The sequence below is a fragment of the Spermophilus citellus genome (genome assembly GCF_964194105.1).
Source record: "Spermophilus citellus genome assembly, chromosome: X".
NCBI classification, from domain to species: domain Eukaryota; kingdom Metazoa; phylum Chordata; class Mammalia; order Rodentia; family Sciuridae; genus Spermophilus; species Spermophilus citellus.
Genome location: NC_138190.1, coordinates 10,455,586 through 10,474,402, shown reverse-complemented (window position 1 = coordinate 10,474,402; position 18,817 = coordinate 10,455,586). Strand labels below are relative to the sequence as shown.

Here is an 18,817-nt window from a genome sequence, read left to right as displayed (position 1 = left end):
TACAAATAAGTGGTCCACAAGAGAGGGAGAGCTGAACTATTAAAAGGAGTAAGAAAAACAACCCAGAAACTTTTCTACTCCAACTTGATTCCGTTAGCATTGATTTTTGTTCGTTTCTCCTTTTTCTCCACCAGTTTTCTTGTACACTGCCCGCCCTTCCCTCCCCTGCCACACACACACCAGTTACTGTTTCTGCCAGTTGAGTCCTGACCAGATTCTGTTTCCAAGCAGCCTCCACTTTGGCTGTGGCAGCTGTCCTTGTCAGAAGTCCATAGTCACCTACGTCTTTGTCTGCCTTGGGAGACTTTGAGTGTCTCTGACTAACTACTGAGACTTGGCTGAGATACTGATTTGAGGCCATCTGTTACTTATCAGTCCAACAGAAGTTTTGAGCAAGAGTTCCTGGTGACTGTCATGAAATGTTTTCATAGGTTTTAACTGATACTCTGTCAGCCAGATGCACTGAAGCAGACCAGTACATTGTAGAGGGCCTAGAATTTGGTAAAAGTCAATTGTGGGGAATTGAGGTTGAGGAGACAACCAAAATTTGCTACTCCTTTCTACCCCTCTCAAATTCAGAATGGTCTAAGAGGTAGACTGAGAAGGTGGCCAGATAGGGAAGCAAGTATCATCTCTATTACCAGTTGAATCTGGGTAAGAGCACATGACTTGTATCTGAGGCCTTTTGGGTTTTCTAATACTCCCCCCCCCCCCACTTCATTAACCATGTCCAGGAAGAGCTATAGGGTCAAAAAACAGAGAAAGAGACATTAAAAAGCCTGGAAGGATTGGGTCTGAACTGAGCTGAGCATGCTCAGTTCCTTGAATTACCCTCATCAACCCCATCTTACCTCCTTCTTCCCCGGCTCTCTACCCCCAGGGATTACTGAGGAAGGCAGAGAGCATCTAGCAGTGTTTCCTCATCAGGACATTAGGGAGGGGCCTGGAGGCTCCCCCTAACATCCCCTAGTGTTATGTTTTATTAATATATTAGATTTGACACTTTGTGGTGACTGTCCCCTCAGGGAGGAAGATGAGAAGTTTGTTGGTGTGGCCCTCCTCCCACCAAAATTAACTTCTGCTCTCTAGACTTGGTTGTACCCCAGAAGGATCTGAAGTGAATACAGAGTATTTTCATTATATTTACAGCAAAGGACATTGTATTCTAGCCTGCACATTCACTTCCTATTCTATTTTTTTTTTTTGCTAAATTATTTGTAACCATGTTGAGTGGTATATGAGAAGCCCGAGTAGCAGCATAAAAATTATGTCAATAGTAAAATATCCCAAGCTTGAAGGCAAACTTCTCCTATCATCAAGTGTCTAAGATGAAATAAAGTTCAGATCAAAAATTCCTTGTCTTTATAAATCAAGTCAAAAGAAATTAACTTAAAATTTATCTTCTAAATAATGTACCAAAGCATCTTTACCCAATTTTAATCCTGCTTTGCTTGAGTAGAACAAAGATTTTCTTTCTAAGCAGCGTAGCAAGGGTTGCATCTCCGGCACTAGATATGTCTCCAATAATTCTGCCAAACTTGAATTCATTCCACCTCAATTTGCATTTATCTCACTTAAAAAAAATAGTCCCAACAGGTAACAGAAGACACATTTATTACAATACCAGCCCTGATTCCATGAAATTTCGTTGCACAAGCAACCTCCAAGCCCTAGAGGTTGGTTACTCTAGAAACTTGGTTACTGTCAAGTGCTGGCAAGGTTGGGAAGAAATGGCAACATCATGATTGACAGGCAGTTGTGATTATATTCTTTGTGGTGAGCAGGCTGGCGTTACTCAATAAAATTAACTGCATATAAGGCATGTCCTGCAAAATTCCTTCCTGGAAATTTGTTTCACCAAAACTTCACCAAGCAGACATATGACAGTGGTCATCCTAGTATCATAGGTGGTAGAAAGCGGTCAGCCATGATATACAGGTTCATCAGTTAGGGAATGGATAAGTAAAATATAGAGATCCTATGAGGTAGAATACTGTGTAGCTGCCAGAAGCAAAGCCTATGTTTACTTAGACTTATATTATTAGCTTTCAGAAAATAATATGGAATAAAATCAGAACAAGGAAGCAATTTACCACATCTTGTGGCTTAGTTCTTCATTGAAGTCTTGATGAGGAGGAAGTAATCCAGAGCCTCAGTGGGACAGTCAGGTTCAACCCAGGCCCTGGATCTGCTGTAGCAGGGGGGTGGAAGTAATTAAGGCTGTATCCAAACTTGGCAGTCAGCCAGGAGGGGCTAAGGCAGTGGATCTCAGCAATGGTAGCCACAGTGGCACCCAGGCATCTCCATCTCAGAAGCTAGTGAGGCTAAGAGACTCTGAGGAGGCATATAAAAAGCGTCAATCAGATTCTTTCGAACAATTTAATAAAATAAGGAATGGAAACAGGTGAGATTAGCAACTTGCCCAGGGTTACATATGTAGTAAGTGACAAATCTGGGATTCTAACTAGATGGACTGACTCCAGAGTTTGCACTTCTAACTACAAGCTCACCCAGGTCCTTACCCGTTAAGCGCAACCTGGTATAAATCAGATTTTGTGTTAAGAGCAGGCTTCAGCTATGGCAACTTTAGAGATAGAGTCTGAGAGACATATGTGAAGGGCTCAGAGGAAAATCTTGACCATCATCTATAATTTTGCTAAGGAGCTGACCACTTCCTACTCACCCAGGAATTCATGAACAAGCCCACTCCTGAATTGGGAATAGATACTGACTCCTGTAGATCCCCAGCGGTTTAGCAGATTTGATCAGCTCTGCAGTTTCTCTGAGACGTTGTTGAATAACTGGAAACTTCCTCTCATGTTTGTATATACAAGAAGCCATATTTGATACTTTGGGAATCTATTTGAATACTTTATTTTAGACAGATTGGTGGAGTAAGTTTGAGGTTTTGGTGGTTAATCAAAGAAGAGTCAGGTTCATGAGAGGCAATAACACAAAATTAATTTAGGCAGTGCTTGGACAAGGTTGCATGAGAGGGGCATGTCCCTCACAGCTGAAGAGTTTCCAGGAACAGTGGGAAGGAAAATAGGGCAAGAGATATCCTGAGGGAGAGGGGAAAGTCAGAGAGGGGAACTTATGTGTCATGGTAATGTTACTCAACAGCAAAGTGGGGTCTCTAGCAGCAAGGTGAGGTGTCTTTGGACCAGAGAACTCCAAAGGATAGCAGCAGTTTGGGGTACTTTTTAGATATAAAGTTTGTCTTATTTTTGGCTAGCAGAATTTGGGTGTAGTTTGGCTAGCAGATGTCAGGTAGAGATGTCAGGGTTAGAAATATGAAGGTTCTAGATGGTTAAAATTGTTTATTCAGAATGTATTTAAAGCTATTTGAGAATTTGAATTTGGTATCGGTGGGCTTTGGGTTAATGACCTTAGCCTGCTGTGGAGAAGTAAGCAATATGGGGGCCATTTTTACCCAATATACATGGAACCATCTCTGCTCCATGTATATAATAGTTGGTTAGGAAACTTTCCATTCGTTCAGCTTCTCCATTCCTGTAATGGGGTACTAGAACCTAAACAAAGTTCTTAGGAAGCAAGAGTCTAGAATTCTGATAGAGTGAGATGCGTCTCCAAGCCAACCAATACCTCCTCTTCCATTTCATTTGGGCTCCTCCATTTGAATCAGAATGTCAGGCAGCAACAACACACTTGAGATAAATGACAAAGCTGCAGTCCAACCAGGCAAAAAGTTTTCCCCAGTGTCACATTGCCCTTTCCTTATCACACCATTCAGCCCTTCTGCTTAAATTTGCTGGCCATGTTTCTCTCCAGTTTGGAAATGCCTTATCTCATTTTTGTGGAAGGAAGCTTCAAAATGAACATCCCTTTCTCTTTCTACATCAAAAGGGGACCCTTAGACACATGTCTGTTCAAGCACAGATCCTGCCTGTTTCAGAATGTCCTGCAAACAGTCACTTAGGAGAAGTCTTGTACTATAGTAAATTCCCCCTTTATCATTAAATTAAAGGATCCTATCCATACAAAGGTATCAGTTCCCAGAGTTCTATGTAATTTTGTCTTTGCTCAAAAATTTTGTCATGTTACACCTTGATGCATTTTCTTGCAAGAACTCTTAAAAAATTCTTGGCAAACACCAAATGTGGCTAATAGAGATTTAAAATATTGCAAAGCCCTATGAAGAATATTCTAGCATCAGTTAATAGGTTTGCTGACTCAGTCTTGGAACATATTACCTATGGATTGGAGCTAAGGGATAGGAAGGCTCCTTGCTAGCACATTTAGGGGCCATTTGTGGTTTCATTGTACTGTTACCTTTATGGGGTTATAGGTAGATGGACCTTTTTGCTTTCTCTGATTTTAATTTTCCAAAAAATTAGAACATCTGTATCTTTGGGCAAGGATGTTGACTCAAAGGGTGAAAAAATAAAATCACAGTCCAGTTTCATAATTAACATGTCTTTAGCTTAATTTCCTGTCAGCATCTTTGTTCTCTTCCCCTTTAGTCACTCTCTTCTCTCTGCCCTTCCCATAAATAAAAGATGAGAGGAGAAGGATTGGAGTGTTATAAGGGCTGCTTGAGTAAATGATACTATGGAGACTAGACTGAGGATAATTTGGCGATGTTCAAAATTCTTGGTCATTCTGGACAGCTTGATGCTCAAGACTGTCCACAGTCCTTCATGGTTGTTAGAGGTTCAAAATGTTTTCTGGTCCTCCTCTCTAACTCCCACCCTGCACAGAGGCTTGGCATTTTGCCCAAGAGTTCCTTGTCTTCTCTTTATGTAACACTTCATATATATGTCAAAATACCATTACGGGTTTTAATTCTTCCCACACAGTACCTTTGGCACTGAGGATGGAAACTAATCTCTCCCACTCCTTATCAGAATTGTTTAAAATAATCAAGAATTCAGAAATAAGAGTGCTTGGGATTGAGGACAGAAAACATCATTTTGTTGAAGAGCATTAGCTTATTCTAAACAAGAAGAGTTGGAAGTTTGCTTTAAATTAGGTGGTAAATCTACTTTATGTTTCCCTGAGCCTTAAAATCTTCAAGAAAAAGGGAAGGGATAGTTTTGTAGGCAGGGGCTGTGGGATCTGGTACCGAATTTCTTGAGTATGTACGGTGGTGGAGAGAATAGGTCTGTGCTGAAATATTTTGTTCCCAGAAAAAAGCCCAACAGACCATGAGGGTGAAAAGTTGATAGAAAGAAAACTGAGGAGATTAGGAGGCCATGGGAGAGGTGCTAGATGTCGACACGAACTCCTCGTATAGTAGATATGCTTCTATTAATTGGGGCTCCTGAGGTAGCTGGTAAAGTGGACATTTGGTCATCTCCATTGAGGCTCTTTGTAACTGGCAGAAAAGAACCTACCTGAAATAAACCCAAGTGTATGTGCAAACATAATAGTGATAAAGAAGATTATAGATTCTCAATCAATATCTTCCAAATGAGAGAATTCATAAATGAATGAAAAGTTAAATAGGTTAATGAGCAGATAGTTTTTTATTGGTGCATATAAGTTATACAGAATAGTGGATTTCATTGTATCATTTTGTATATGTATGTAACAGATAGTTTATTAAGAGGGAAGTATAGCTGGGCGCAGTGGCCGGAGGCTGAGGCAGGAGGATCTCGAGTTTGAAGCCAGCCTCAGCAACAGCGAGGTGCTAAGCAACTCAGTGAGACCCTGTCTCTAACTAAAATACAAAATAGAACTGGGGGTGTGGCTCAGTGGTTGAGAGCCCCTGAGTTCAATTCCCAGTACCAAAAAATAACAGGGGGAAGTATAAGCAACATAATTAATATACGTGAGGTCTGTAGAACAGTGCTTGGTACATGTTAAGTCCTCAATATATTTAGCTATTGTTATTCTTATACTAATAATACTATTTTTTAAATTAAGAGTAACAATATCATCTAAACTAATAGTTAATTTAAAGAGTAAGGAAATACCAATTTTGTGTTTTTTAAATTGAGATTAAAAATAAGCGGACCAACATTTTGATGACATGGGTACTTTTTTACAGGTAGTTGCCAAGTGACTTGACCAAAAACAATTAGGGAGAAAGTCACTTAGTATAAGAAATGATCAAAATAATAATTTGCTAAAAAACAATTACTTCTAGATACACATTGTTGCAATATTGTTATTTGTACTATGGAGATGGTACCTGTAACATTTTTTTCAGGTTAAGTTACTTTTCTTTTTTTCCATTTTTAAAAGATTTTCAGATTTTTTCCTTTTCCTCTTTTTCTCCTTCTTTTCTGCAATTAGTTCTTCCCTTCTCTGTTTGTGACAAGGAAAAACATCTAAATGCGCAATAATAGGGAATTTATTGGAATGTGTTAATCTTCTAACAATGGGGGGAAAAACCCCAAACCAATAGAAGGAATTGAAAACTGCCCTGTGGTATAGCAAAATTTCCAAGACTAGAAAAAGGAGTGGCTAGCTTTAGACATTTTCAATAAAATTGCTGTTTAAACAGATGATTGTGTTGACCAATTTGCTTTGGGCTACATTGTCTAGACCTTTAGACTCATAATTTTTCCATAAAGGGAAAAATCAGAAATGCGGTCAGAGATTTACATGCAATAATATTGGTCCCAAGTTAGCAATGACACACACACCCAAAACCCATAAAACATAATGCCCATCATTAGAAGGATGGCTCAGCTGGAGGGTAAAGATCTAGGAACAGGTAGAAACACTGTTTCTTTCTTCATATTGGGGTTTGGAACTCCTTAGTATAATTACTTAATTTGTTTAGCAAATTCTCTTAGACTGAGAATTTGAGTGCATTTTTTGAAAAGTCACTAAATTATAGTTTGTGAAATAGATCCCCCAAAGAAATGTGAAAGCATTTATTACAGCTCTGACATGGGCATTAAGTTGTTTCCACTTGTTTCTAGGAAGGACAGCCTGGTGACAGAAGCAGTAGCACTCAGGAATAAATGGGCAGCAGTTATCTTGTGAAGGGAGCAGCGGCAGAATTCAAGATATTTCCTTTGCCACGCTCACATATAGCAATGTAGCATACTCTTTTTCTTGGGAAGATGTTTTAAAGCCACATGGCTTCCATATGGAAGCAATTTCATCTCCTAATTAAGATCACATTTGTGAATAAAAGCAGAGGAAGGAAGCCAGCTTGACAAGGGTATCATACTAAAAGCCCGGGTAACTGGGAAGTCTTTGAAGGACGTAAAATGAAGGTAGTTTGAGTTTGGAAGGAAATGATTTTATAGACCTAGTTTTGTCTTGGTTGTTTTGTGGTTGTTATTGGAATGGTGTCTGAGACTCATTAAGGGTTTGGTTCTGACATATTTATAGAGAAAGAGACACAAGGCTCTCCTGCATTTGGTAGCACCCCTGTTGCTGTAGGTTAGGAAAATTCACCCTTAACCTCTTATGAAGAGTTACATTACTTATGTTCTAGAAGCTTTCTTGTATGTTATTTGAACCATGTGATTATAAGTCATTAGGCTCTTCAAATATAGACTAAACTCTTTAAAGGAAAGTTTCTTCAATACTTTCTTTTTAAAAAATATTTATTTTTTAGTTATAGGTAGACACAATATCTTTATTTTATTTTTATGTGGTGCTGAGGATTGAACCTGGTGCCTCACGCATGGTAGGCGAGCACTGTATCTATGAGCTACAACCTCAGCCCTCCTAAATACTTTCAACCAAGAATTATGAAATGGGAAGAAAGAAGAAGGAAGAATAGTTTGGGATTTTAGTACCTGTGCAAGCATTATTAATCAGAACAAAAACAGAGAAAAGGAGAAAGTAAACAATTTCACTGATGGAATTTAAGTGCATTAGTTCTGTCCATGCTGAAACAGATTTGTAGAGGAATGTTCTATTTTAGTTTGTCATGGCCCAATTTGTTTCAATCCTATGGAAATAGATAATTGATAGCTAAGTTTCAACAAAAAAGCAATGATTTATTTAAATTCCCATTCCACTTTGAGGGTGTATTAATAGTTTAATACTATACATAAAAATAAACAGAATACAGGAAAGAATGTACCAAATTTTGATATTTCTTTATGCTTGGAAATCAGCAGTGTATGTAATAGAAAAACTAAATCCAGGTTTTTCAAAGTGTATTGGAGGCTGTCATTTTTATCTTTGAGTTAAGTGAACATAATTTACAGTGCTATTTCAACAGAGTTATGATGGAAGATCAAAAATTTAAAAAATTGACCTGCTTTTCAAAAAATGTGTATATTTGTATATATGTGTGCACCTACTCACATACTCATGGGAACAGCTTTCAACTGAGTTTTATCTTATTATAAATTAAGTAGAATAATATACATTTAGTTTAGAGGGGTTGGGACAGTCATTTACTCAAGACATGTGATATTGAAATCCTCAGTGATCCAAATTTCAATACAACAGAATACTAGAATCAAAATTCTATTTTAGGATATAGATGTAGTGAAAAATACCTCTAAAATCAATTTAAAAATTCCCTTTAGCCTTCTTCACACTCTGAGGCAATAGGATATATTTCTGGCTTTATAATATCTCTCATTGCTGGGTGTAGTGTGCAAGCCTATAATCCCAGTGACTCAGGAGGCTGGGGCAAGAGGATTGCATGTTCGAGACCAGACTCGGCAATTTAGCCAGGCCCTAAGCAACTTAGGGAGACCTTGTCTCAAAAATTGTAAGAAGGGTTGGGGATGTGGCTCAGTGGGAAAGTTCCCTAGTGCTAAACAACAACAAACAAATAAACAAAATTTTTTATTTTCATTTAAAATTTTCAAATGAATGCATAAAATAAAAACAGAATGCTCTATGTGTGCATGGTTGGGTGTGTGTGTCTGCATTTATTTGTGTAGTCTTAGGTAGATTACTAGTTTTGAGATAATGTGGCTTTGTTTGAGAAGCTAAAGGCAGGAATAAAAGAAGAAAAATAGCCAGCCCAGGAGGGCAAGATTTATGGCTAAAGCTGAGGGCAAAACAGAGGGAGTTAACCAGTGGCCCCCCACTAGCTCCCCACTGTCCTAGTTGTCCTCTCTCACCCCAGCTACAGTCTCACTTCTCAGTAACTCCAGTCTGAGAAATTAAAAGAGAATTTTTACAAATTAAAGTATGAAGGAAAAACATTAATTTTCTGACCCAGAACTTCAAACCCAGAAGTAGACTTAAACATCAGCAAGTGTCCCTACAAAGTTTTCAGATGAATGAACTAAACTTTGTTAGTCAGCAGGGGAAGCAATATCAGAGACTGCTGATTTCAGTTCAAGGTTATTTTTTTCCATATTCTGAGAGAATACTAGTAAATAATCAGCCAAGTACCTCTCTGTGATTAATCTCTTTGCTGTAGGCAAAGACATGCATCTGCCATTGGGGCAGAGATTGATAAAGATGCTTAAACCAAACAGGCATCCTTTGTTTGAAAGTTAATATTGCCCAAGTTGAAGAGTCATTTGATATTATGTAAAGTTTACCCTGGATCTTTTTAGAGGTAACTTTAGACGTCTTCACCAGGAAGGAAAAAAAAATAAACGACCACCAGTCTCTTTCCAGATGGTGCCATGCACACCTAATCACCTAATGATCTTAGATCCTGTGTCCCTTGTGAGCTGCCCTTGTTTTATGTATGCCTCAAGCTCTTCAGATTGATTGTGAATCTTTGGCCCTGGGTTGCACTTGATGTCACAGATTTTTCTGGTTTCATTTATGTATGCACAGGGGAATTTGCCTTGCCAGTCTTTGAAGCTGTACCAGTGCAGCGTGACCTTGTAAGCCATGTAAAACCCCATTAGACCATTTTATTTATTTTATTTTTATTAGTTCATTTTAGTTAGAGATAGCATTTGGATTCATTTTAACATAATTACACAACCATGGAGTAGAATTTGCTACCAGACCATTTTAAAGCCCAAAGCCTTGATAGGTGACATAAGAAAGGAAAAAGGTCTACTGATAATCAACATTACTTATTTAATTTATAATTCTAATTTAATGTACAGACCATACTAAATTCACTTGTCCTGAAGAGTGGCATTTTGCTACATATAGATAAAGATATTGATGAATATCCTAGATATACTGTCAAAAATATATTACTATACATGGGATTTTCCATTGTGAAACATCATTTGATAAATATTTATTGAATCTGGGTGCAGTGGTGCACATCTGTAATCCCAGGAGCTCAGGAGGCTGAGGAAGAAGGATCACTAGTTCAAAGCCAACCTCAGCAACTTAGTGAGTTCTATGCAACTTAGTGGGACCCTGTTTCAAAATTAAAAAATAATAAAAAAGGGGCTAAGGATGTGGCTCAGTGGTTAAGCACCCCTGGGTTCAATCCCTAGTACCAAATAAATAAAAAATAAATATTTGTTGAATATCTACTATGTGACAGATAAATTGCCCCTGAGAATTCAGTGATAAAGGCATGAATGTCCTTGTTCTCATGGAACTTATGTAATTATTCTCTGCAAAATTATGTCCTTATCAATGGTGGTAAATAATTCTGGGTTCTGTATTCTCTTTTTGTGTATGTATAAATGCTTTTTTTTTTTTTTTTTTTTTTGGTACCAGAGATTGAACCCAAGGGCACTGAACCACTGAGCACATCCACATCCCATTTGGTATTTTATTTAGAGACAGGGTCTCACTGAGTTGCTTAGAGACTCTCTAAATTGCTGAGGCTGGCTTTGAACTCCTGATCCTCCTGTCTCAGCCTCTGGAGCCACTGGATTACAGGTGTGCACCTCTGGGTCCAGCTATAAATATATATTTTTTTTCTTTTTTGGGATTGAACTGAGGATTGAACCCAGGGGTGCTTAACTGATACCGCTGCTTAACTGATACCGCTAGTTAGAGTCCTGCTTCTTCACATGTTGAAGTTTGAACATTAGAGAAGCACGCCGAGGCAAGCATATGAAACAGGGTTTATTTAAAAGGGGTAACTTCTCGAGGGAGAAGTGGGCCATAGCTGGTATCCTGGTATCCCAAGAGGCGAGGTGTTCTGCCCTTTTTATATGTCCTAGGCTTCCTGTGTTCTCCTGCCTTTCCCCCTTATCTTTCTCCTTCCTGTGTTTGTGACTAGGCCCAGGAATGCTCAGTGGGGTGGCCAAAAGGTAGGAAACAGGTGGGCTGAAGGGGGAAGGGCAGGATGGAGCAGCCAGGGACATATTAATTAACAACCTTACAGCTCCCTGTAGGGAGGGACAATTCCTGGGACAGGTTACCTTGGCAACAGGTTGGAGCAGGGGCAGGTTCTTGATAAGATTCCTCAGGGGACAGTCTCCAACTTCCCAGACTCACTCAAAATTGGCCTCCTTGACCTAACCTGACTTGATTTACCTATCTACACTGACTGCCTATCTAATTCTGGCTTTATAACCACTGAGCCACATCCCCAGCCCTTTTTTATATTTTATTTAGAGACAGGGTCTGGCTGAGTTGCTTACTGCCTGGCTGAGTTGCTTAATGCCTCCCTGAGTTGCTGAGACTGGCTTTGAACTCACGATCCTCCTGTCTCAGCCTCCCAAGCTGCTGGGATTACAGGTGTGCGCCAACGTGCCTGGCTATAAATGCATTTTTTTTTTTTTTTTGGTTGTAGTTCGACACAATATCTTTATTATTTATTTATTTATTTATTTTTGTATGGTGCTGAGAATCAAACCCAGTGCCTCATGCATGAGAGGCAAGCATTCTACCACTGAGCTACAACCCCAGCCCTATAAATGCATTTTAAAGTAAGTTTTTTATTAAAATATAAACACAGAAAAGTACACACATCAAGTGTACATCTCAGAGAATTTTCTTCACCAAGTGACTGCACCAATGAAACTAGCAGCCAGATCAAGAAGCAGAATGTTTCCAGTGGCCCCCAAACCCCGTTTTTTAAACTCTATCCAGTTACTAACTTTCCTAAGGTAGACGCTTTTCTGACTCCTGACACCATAGGTTAATTCCATCTTGTTCTGAACCTTACAGGAATGAAATCACATGCTGCTTGCTTCATTTGCTCAATATTTTGCTTGTGAGATTGCTCTGATTTATTCCATGTAGTTAGGTTTATTATCCTCCCTGCTCTATAGTATTTCACTGTATAAGTGCATTACAATTCATTTATCCATCCTGCTGTTACAGACATATGGGATATTTTCAGTTTGTGTCTATTATCCACAGTGCTGCTATTAAAATCCTTGTACATGTCTTTAGGTGAATATTTAAATTGTGTATACACCTGTGAGTTGGATTGTTCAGTCAAAGGTTATGCATATATTCATCCCAACTATATACCACTAAGCAGTTTTCCAAAGTGTTTGTACCAAATTATACTGCATTAGCAGTGTATGAACATTCCAGTTACTCCACATCCTTGACAAGCTAACTCATTTTTGTGTGAATTTCTTTTTTATTTATTTTTAGTTTTAGGTGGACACAATATCTTTATTTTTTTTTTAATGTGGTGCTGAGGATCGAACTCAGTGCCTTATGCATGCTAGGTGAGCACTCTACCACTGAGCCACAACCCCAGCCCCTAATTTTTGTATGACTTTTTAAGTTACAAAAAAAAGAAAAAAAGAAAAGAAAGATAAACTAGAGCCACTAGGGCTTTGTGATAAGTAATGAGACATCATAAAGTTTATAGCAAAAGTGCTAATCCCCTTATATTTTGGTCTGCACCAATGATTCTGTATGGCATTATATTGAATCACAAACTCTACTTAACTGTTGATGGAATCAAAGACACCATTTACGATGAAAAATTCTCCAGAACTTTGCCTTTCTTATATTTGGAGTTGGTGCTTTTACAAGCCAGCAGTAGCAGGCTAACTTTTTGGGCAAAAGAGCCAAATGAGAAAAAATAATATATATAAGTCACTTTTTCGAATTTCAAAGTGGAAATGGCTTTATGGAGTTCTGGGGAAGAACCATACATTTGGATGTGAGATAAATTACTATATCAAGTGGAAGATTAAAAATGAGAAATGTGGAGTAACTTTTTAGCCAGTAAAATATTAACACTGGGGGTCAGGCATAGTGGCACACGCCTGTAATCCCAACACTTGAGAGGCTGAGGTGGGAGGATTACAAGTTTGAGGCCAGCCTCACCAACTTAATGAGGCCCTAAGCAACTTAGCAAGGCCCTCTCTCAAAATAAAAAATAAAAAGGGCTGGGGATGTGGCTTATGGCTCAGTGGTTAAGCATCCCTGGGTTCAATCTCCAATATAAAAAAAGTTTTATATATATGCATGTGTGTGTGTGTGTGTGTGTGTAATATGAAAATACACACGTACATACACATTGGGCCATATTTGGGAAGTGGCTGTAGGGAGACATCTGTTATTCTTTTCAATTAGCTTGTAAAGCTAGGAGGGCTAACTTCTAGACCAAGACCCTTAAGAGGAGCTATATTAGCAGTCCACCCTGCCTTAATAGCCCCTCCCTAGGAGGAACCATAAATGTAATAAGTCTGAGCCTGGACCTATTATAGAAGGGCCCCTTATTCTGCTGGGGTGTGGCTCAGTGGTAGAGTACTTGTCTAGTATGTATGAGTCCCTGGGTTCCATACCCAGTGACCTTATTCTTAGAAAAATGCTGATGGTTTCCTTTCTCTTTTCAGTCCAAGGTTTACACTCGAACACCAACCTTATATTTGGACTTCAAATTGGACCAAGGAGCAAAGCATTCCCAACCTATTCCTGAAGGTATGATGGGTTCTGAGGTTTAGTAATCTTGTCAAGGAAAAAAGAAAGAAAAAGAAAGAAAGGAAGGAAGGAAGGAAGGAAGGAAGGAAGGAAGGAAGAAAACAAGGGTCTACTTTCTCTGGAATGCTGTTCTTTATAAACTTCAGCACAAAATCCTATGAAATTTATTGATGTTTAATGATGTTTAAATTAGCAAATGTTGGGACCTTTCAAGTTAAGAAAAGCAGGAAGAATTTATAGAATGTTGGGGCCTGACCTTCTGGGTCATACCTCTCAATTTACAAGTGTAGACACCAAGGCACATTTGAAACTTGGTCAAGGCCGTGTCAAGACTTAATGGATGAGGTAGGGCAAGTAAATTACCCATATTTCCTGACTTCTGGCCCCTATTAACTCACAACATTTCTGGAGGCAAATTCTGAACTTTGTTACTTAAGAACAAATGCATATTTGATTGCAATGCAGGTTTTGCTTGATATAGGTATGGCTACGGAAGGCTAACCTTTGAGATGACATTTAAATCCAAAGAATCATTAGAACACTCTCAAGTATTTAAGGTCAATTTTATTTTTAAAAATGGCTAGGGCTGGGAGTGTAGTTCCATGGCAGAGTACTTGCCTAGCACGTGCAAGGCCCTGAGTTCCATCCCCAAAACTGCAAAAACAAAGAAAAGCAAAAGGTTACACTCAAGGACATTGTTCATCAAATTTAAATGCACACTATACATGAGTTTTATGATAGTAAGTGTAAGAGCTTATGTGCTTTAACTGTTGTGTATAATATTTTTTGCTTCTACCTTTTTAAAAAAAAATCTATTTATTTTTTTATTTATATATGACAGTGGAATGCATTAAATTCTTATTACACATATAGAGCACAATTTTTTTAAAAGAGAGAATTTTTTAATATTTATTATTTTTAGTTTTCGGTGGACACAACATCTTTATTTTATTTGTATGTGGTGCTGAGGATCAAACCCAGCGCCCTGCACATGTCAGGCGAGTGTGTTACCGCTTGAGCCACATCCCCAGCCCCTAGAGCACAATTTTTCATATCTTTGGTTGTATACAAAGTATATTCACACCAATTTGTGTCTTCATACCTGTACTTTGGATAATAATGACCATCACATCCCACCATCATTAATAATTCCATGTCCCCTCTCTTCCCCTCCAACCCCTCTGCCCTATCTAGAGTTCATCTATTCCTCTCCTCCCATGTTCCCAACTTTTCTTTGGTGCTGGGGATTGAACCCAAGGTCTTGTGCATGCGAGGCAAGCACTCTACCAACTGAGCTATATCCCCAGTCCTTGTTTTTACTTTTTTTTTTTTTAAGAGAGGAGAGAGAGAGAGAGAGAGAGAGAGAGAGAGAGAGAGAGAGAGAGAGAGAGAGAGTGTTTTAATATTTATTTTTTAGTTTTTGGCAGACACAACATCTTTGTTTGTATATGGTGCTGAGGATCAAACCCGGGCCGCAGGCATGCCAGGCGAGCGCGCTACTGCTTGAGCCACATCCCCAGCCCTTTTGTTTTTACTTTTGATATTTGCTTCCCTTCATCCTTTTTGTCCTTTATCCACCTGTAGCACTGCCCTTTCTCTCTGTATAGCCCAGATATATCCCAGAATGAAATCTTGCTATATTTATCACCACACTTATTTTCTACATTAACATATGTGTGCATGCAGATATACACATATATAGGGTTATTTTGTCATTGCTTTACTAAAATGAAGTCACATTATACTTTTTTGCATCTTTTTTTTTTTTTTGACTGAACAATACCTTGTGGAAATCTTTCCTAATTTACTCATGGATCCTTTTAGCAGTGATGTTCTACATTGTGGGCTTACGATGATGCATTTAGCTATTTCTTATCAGTGGGTATTCACTTTATTCCTAGCACCTGACTACTGCAAACTAGTCTGTAGTAAACACCCTTTTATATTTGTCTTCCCATATGGGGATTTATTTTAATAGGACAGGTTTCCAGGGATAGTCACAGGTTTGTACATGTTTAATTTTAAAAAACATTGTCAGATCGCAGTAAAAAATGGCAGCTTTACTTTCTTTTTTTGGGGGGGAGGTACCACGGATTGAACTCAGGGGCACTCACTCAACCACTGAGCCACATTCCCAACCTTATTTTGTATTTTATTTTGAGACAGGATCTTACTAAGTTGCTTAGTGCCTGGCTAACTTGCTGAGGCTGTCTTTGAACTTGTGATCCTCTTGCCTCAGCCTCTCAAGCTGCTGGGATTACAGGTGAGCGCCACCACACCTGGCCTGGCAGCTCTACTTTCTATCAGCAGTATTACAGTTTCTCAATGACCCCATCAGCAGAAGGTATATAGTTCATGTTCATTTTGGCTCTTCTCTTAGCTGTCACCCCTGTATTGCCTCATGAGAGAATGGGTGTATGCCCATTTGCAAGTCTGTGTTGGTATTTTCTTGTCATTATGAATTTTAAACCTAAGATTTGTTTACAAACACATTTTTAGAGGGATTGAAGCAAGAAAACTAAGACATTACTTCTAGTTAGTGAGTTCCATCTTTTTCAGTCTCTCTCCCTCTCTCTTATTTCTCATGTGTTTCTCTCTCTCTCTCTCTCTCTCTCTCTCTCATATGCACCCATACATCCATGCTTCCATTGAATTAGGTGACAAATTCAATGTTTGAGACTTTACTATCTAGTACTATCTAGTACTTTACTATCTAGTACTTTTCTAATTAATTCAAGTATTATAAAGTATTTATTTGCAGATTTGATGATCTCAGCTGCCTGAAGTCAGACACACTGGATATAACCTTATGCTGTACAAATTTTATTATGATGTCATTCAACTCAAGGTTACCCTTTGTCTTTTATTTATTTACTTATTTTTTTACCACTTTTTCAGGTCAAATTCCACCACAAACTCCAAGGACTGTCTAAATTTATTTTATTTGGATGCTTTGTTGCATCCAATATTCCTTGAACTGTGAAGAGCATTGGCTGGATCCTTGACATGTTTTGTTTATAATATTTTGATGATTTTTGTTACTCATGGTAAAGGGATTTGACATGGATATCTGGGTTATGTTTGGCTTTTGGCATACACTTTGGAGTCTGATTTAATGTCAACTTGGTTGTATCATTACCAGATTAATTGGATAGAAATAGAAGTACATACTGCTACCATCCCATCCCTGATACCAACAAAATGCCTATGTCCCAAGGGAAACCCTGTTAAGGGAGCCCAGAACCATTTTTCATGAATCAGGATAGGGTTTATCTGAATTCCTTCCCATAAATAGTATTAGAATTGAGTTTTACCATTGCTTATTTCCTTTGGGCTAGGCACGGTTCTGTTGGGTTGTGCTAATCTCACAGAAACAGATGTTTTATACAGTGATGATTTGGAAGACAGTTGATATCAGAAATTGAGCTGGACTGTGCATCACTTACAAAGAATCCAATTTGTCGAGTCTCTGACAGTACCAGATTCCTTTCATATTGGCCACACGTTTTTCATATTAGTTCTTGGCTAAAATAAGAATAAGTGTGGTTCTTTCATAGTGACTTTTACCATCTCTTGCAAGGCAATCTGATTTTTCTTGTATAAACTGATACACAGATAATATTATCAGTCATCATACATTATGAAGGACATAAATCTGTGTTTCTAGGAAAAGTATCAATCTTTTCCAAGAAATTTATGCCTTCTGGTCCTCATGTCCCCTTTGTCTTCTGACTGACTACATCAAAGTTTGGCCCTCAGTAGCCACTCTGTTTATTTTCTCCATCTTCCTTCATAACATCTCTGCTTCTGGGTACTTAAAAGCATGATATGGAATGTTAAAAATGGAGACATGTTGTAGTATGGAAAAAGTTGGATTTTGTGACTCTTTTGTTTCCCTTACCATATAACTTTTTTGTGGGTACCAGGAATTAAACCCAGGGTCACTTAACCACTGAGCCACATCCCCAGCCCCTTTTTATATTTTATTTAGAGACAGGGTCTGGTTGAGTTGCTAAGGGCCTTGCTAAGTTGCTGAGGCTGGCTTTGAACTCTCAATTCTCCTGCCTTAGCCTCCTGAGCCACTGGGATTACAGGCACCACCATGCCTGACCCACCTTATAACTTTTCTTTTGAATATTTGTAGGTAAATAAATAATTTATTTAGAGTACATATAGTCAATTCCTTTGTGGTAGGAAGATTAATGCCCCCCACACACACCAGATATTTATATCCTAGTCCCCAGAACCTACGAATATGTTATGTGGCAAAAGGGACTCTGCAGATATGACTCAATGAAGATTCTGGAGATGGAGAGTGTTATATTTTGTTTTTTTTTTTTAATATTTTTTTTTAAGAGAGAGTGAGAGAGGAGAGAGAGAGAGAGAGAGAATTTTTAATATTTATTTTTTAGTTCTCGATGGACACAACATCTTTGTTTGTATGTGGTGCTGAGGATCGAACCCGGGCCGCACGCATGCCAGGCGAGCGCGCCACCACTTGAGCCACATCCCCAGCCCGAGAGTGTTATATTTTGGATTACTGTCTCTTAAAGGCTATGTTCGTTGAAGGTTTGGTCCCTAGTCGGTAGCACTATCGGGAGGTAGTAGAAACTTTAGGAGCTTGGGTGTAATGGGAGCAAATTAGGTCACTGTGCATGTATCCTAGAATGAGATATTGGGACCCTGGGTACTCTTATTCTTCTCTTTTTCACTTCCTGGTTGCCATGAGGTGAGCAGCCTTAAGGCTCTGCTGTGTACTCCTGCCATGATATTTTGCCTTGCCACAGGCCTGAAAGCAAAATGGTCAGCTGAGCATGGACTGAAGTCATGAGCCAAAATAAATTTTCCTCTTTTAAAGTCAATTATCTCAGGTATTTTGTGGCAGTAATGGAAAGCTGACTAATACAGAGAGATTAAACTGGATAAGTTTAGGTAGGTACAGTGTCATCATAAGAGTCTGTATACATGAAAAATGAAGACAGAGAAGTCACAGAGAAGCAGGGAGGACAATAGAAGCTGTGATGTGATTGTGATTTATTGAAGCAGCAATAGGAAAGTAACATAACCTCCTAAATATTGTCAATATATTTTTGATTCTGTGTTTACCTTTAAAGGGAGAGAGAAAGGAAAGGAGCTATATTTTAAT

At 38.6% G+C, this 18,817-nt stretch overlaps 1 protein-coding gene across 2 annotated transcripts in view; it reads left to right on the top strand.

Annotated features, from left to right (window-relative positions):
• Window positions 1-18,817, top strand: part of PIR (pirin) — a 105,180-nt gene that overhangs the window by 46,935 nt on the left and 39,428 nt on the right. For both annotated transcript variants that reach the window (XM_081276567.1, XM_081276566.1), the window contains exon 6: window positions 13,587-13,671. In XM_081276567.1, coding sequence (XP_081132693.1) covers window positions 13,587-13,671 — 85 coding nt within the window. The remainder of the gene's footprint in view (window positions 1-13,586; window positions 13,672-18,817) is intronic.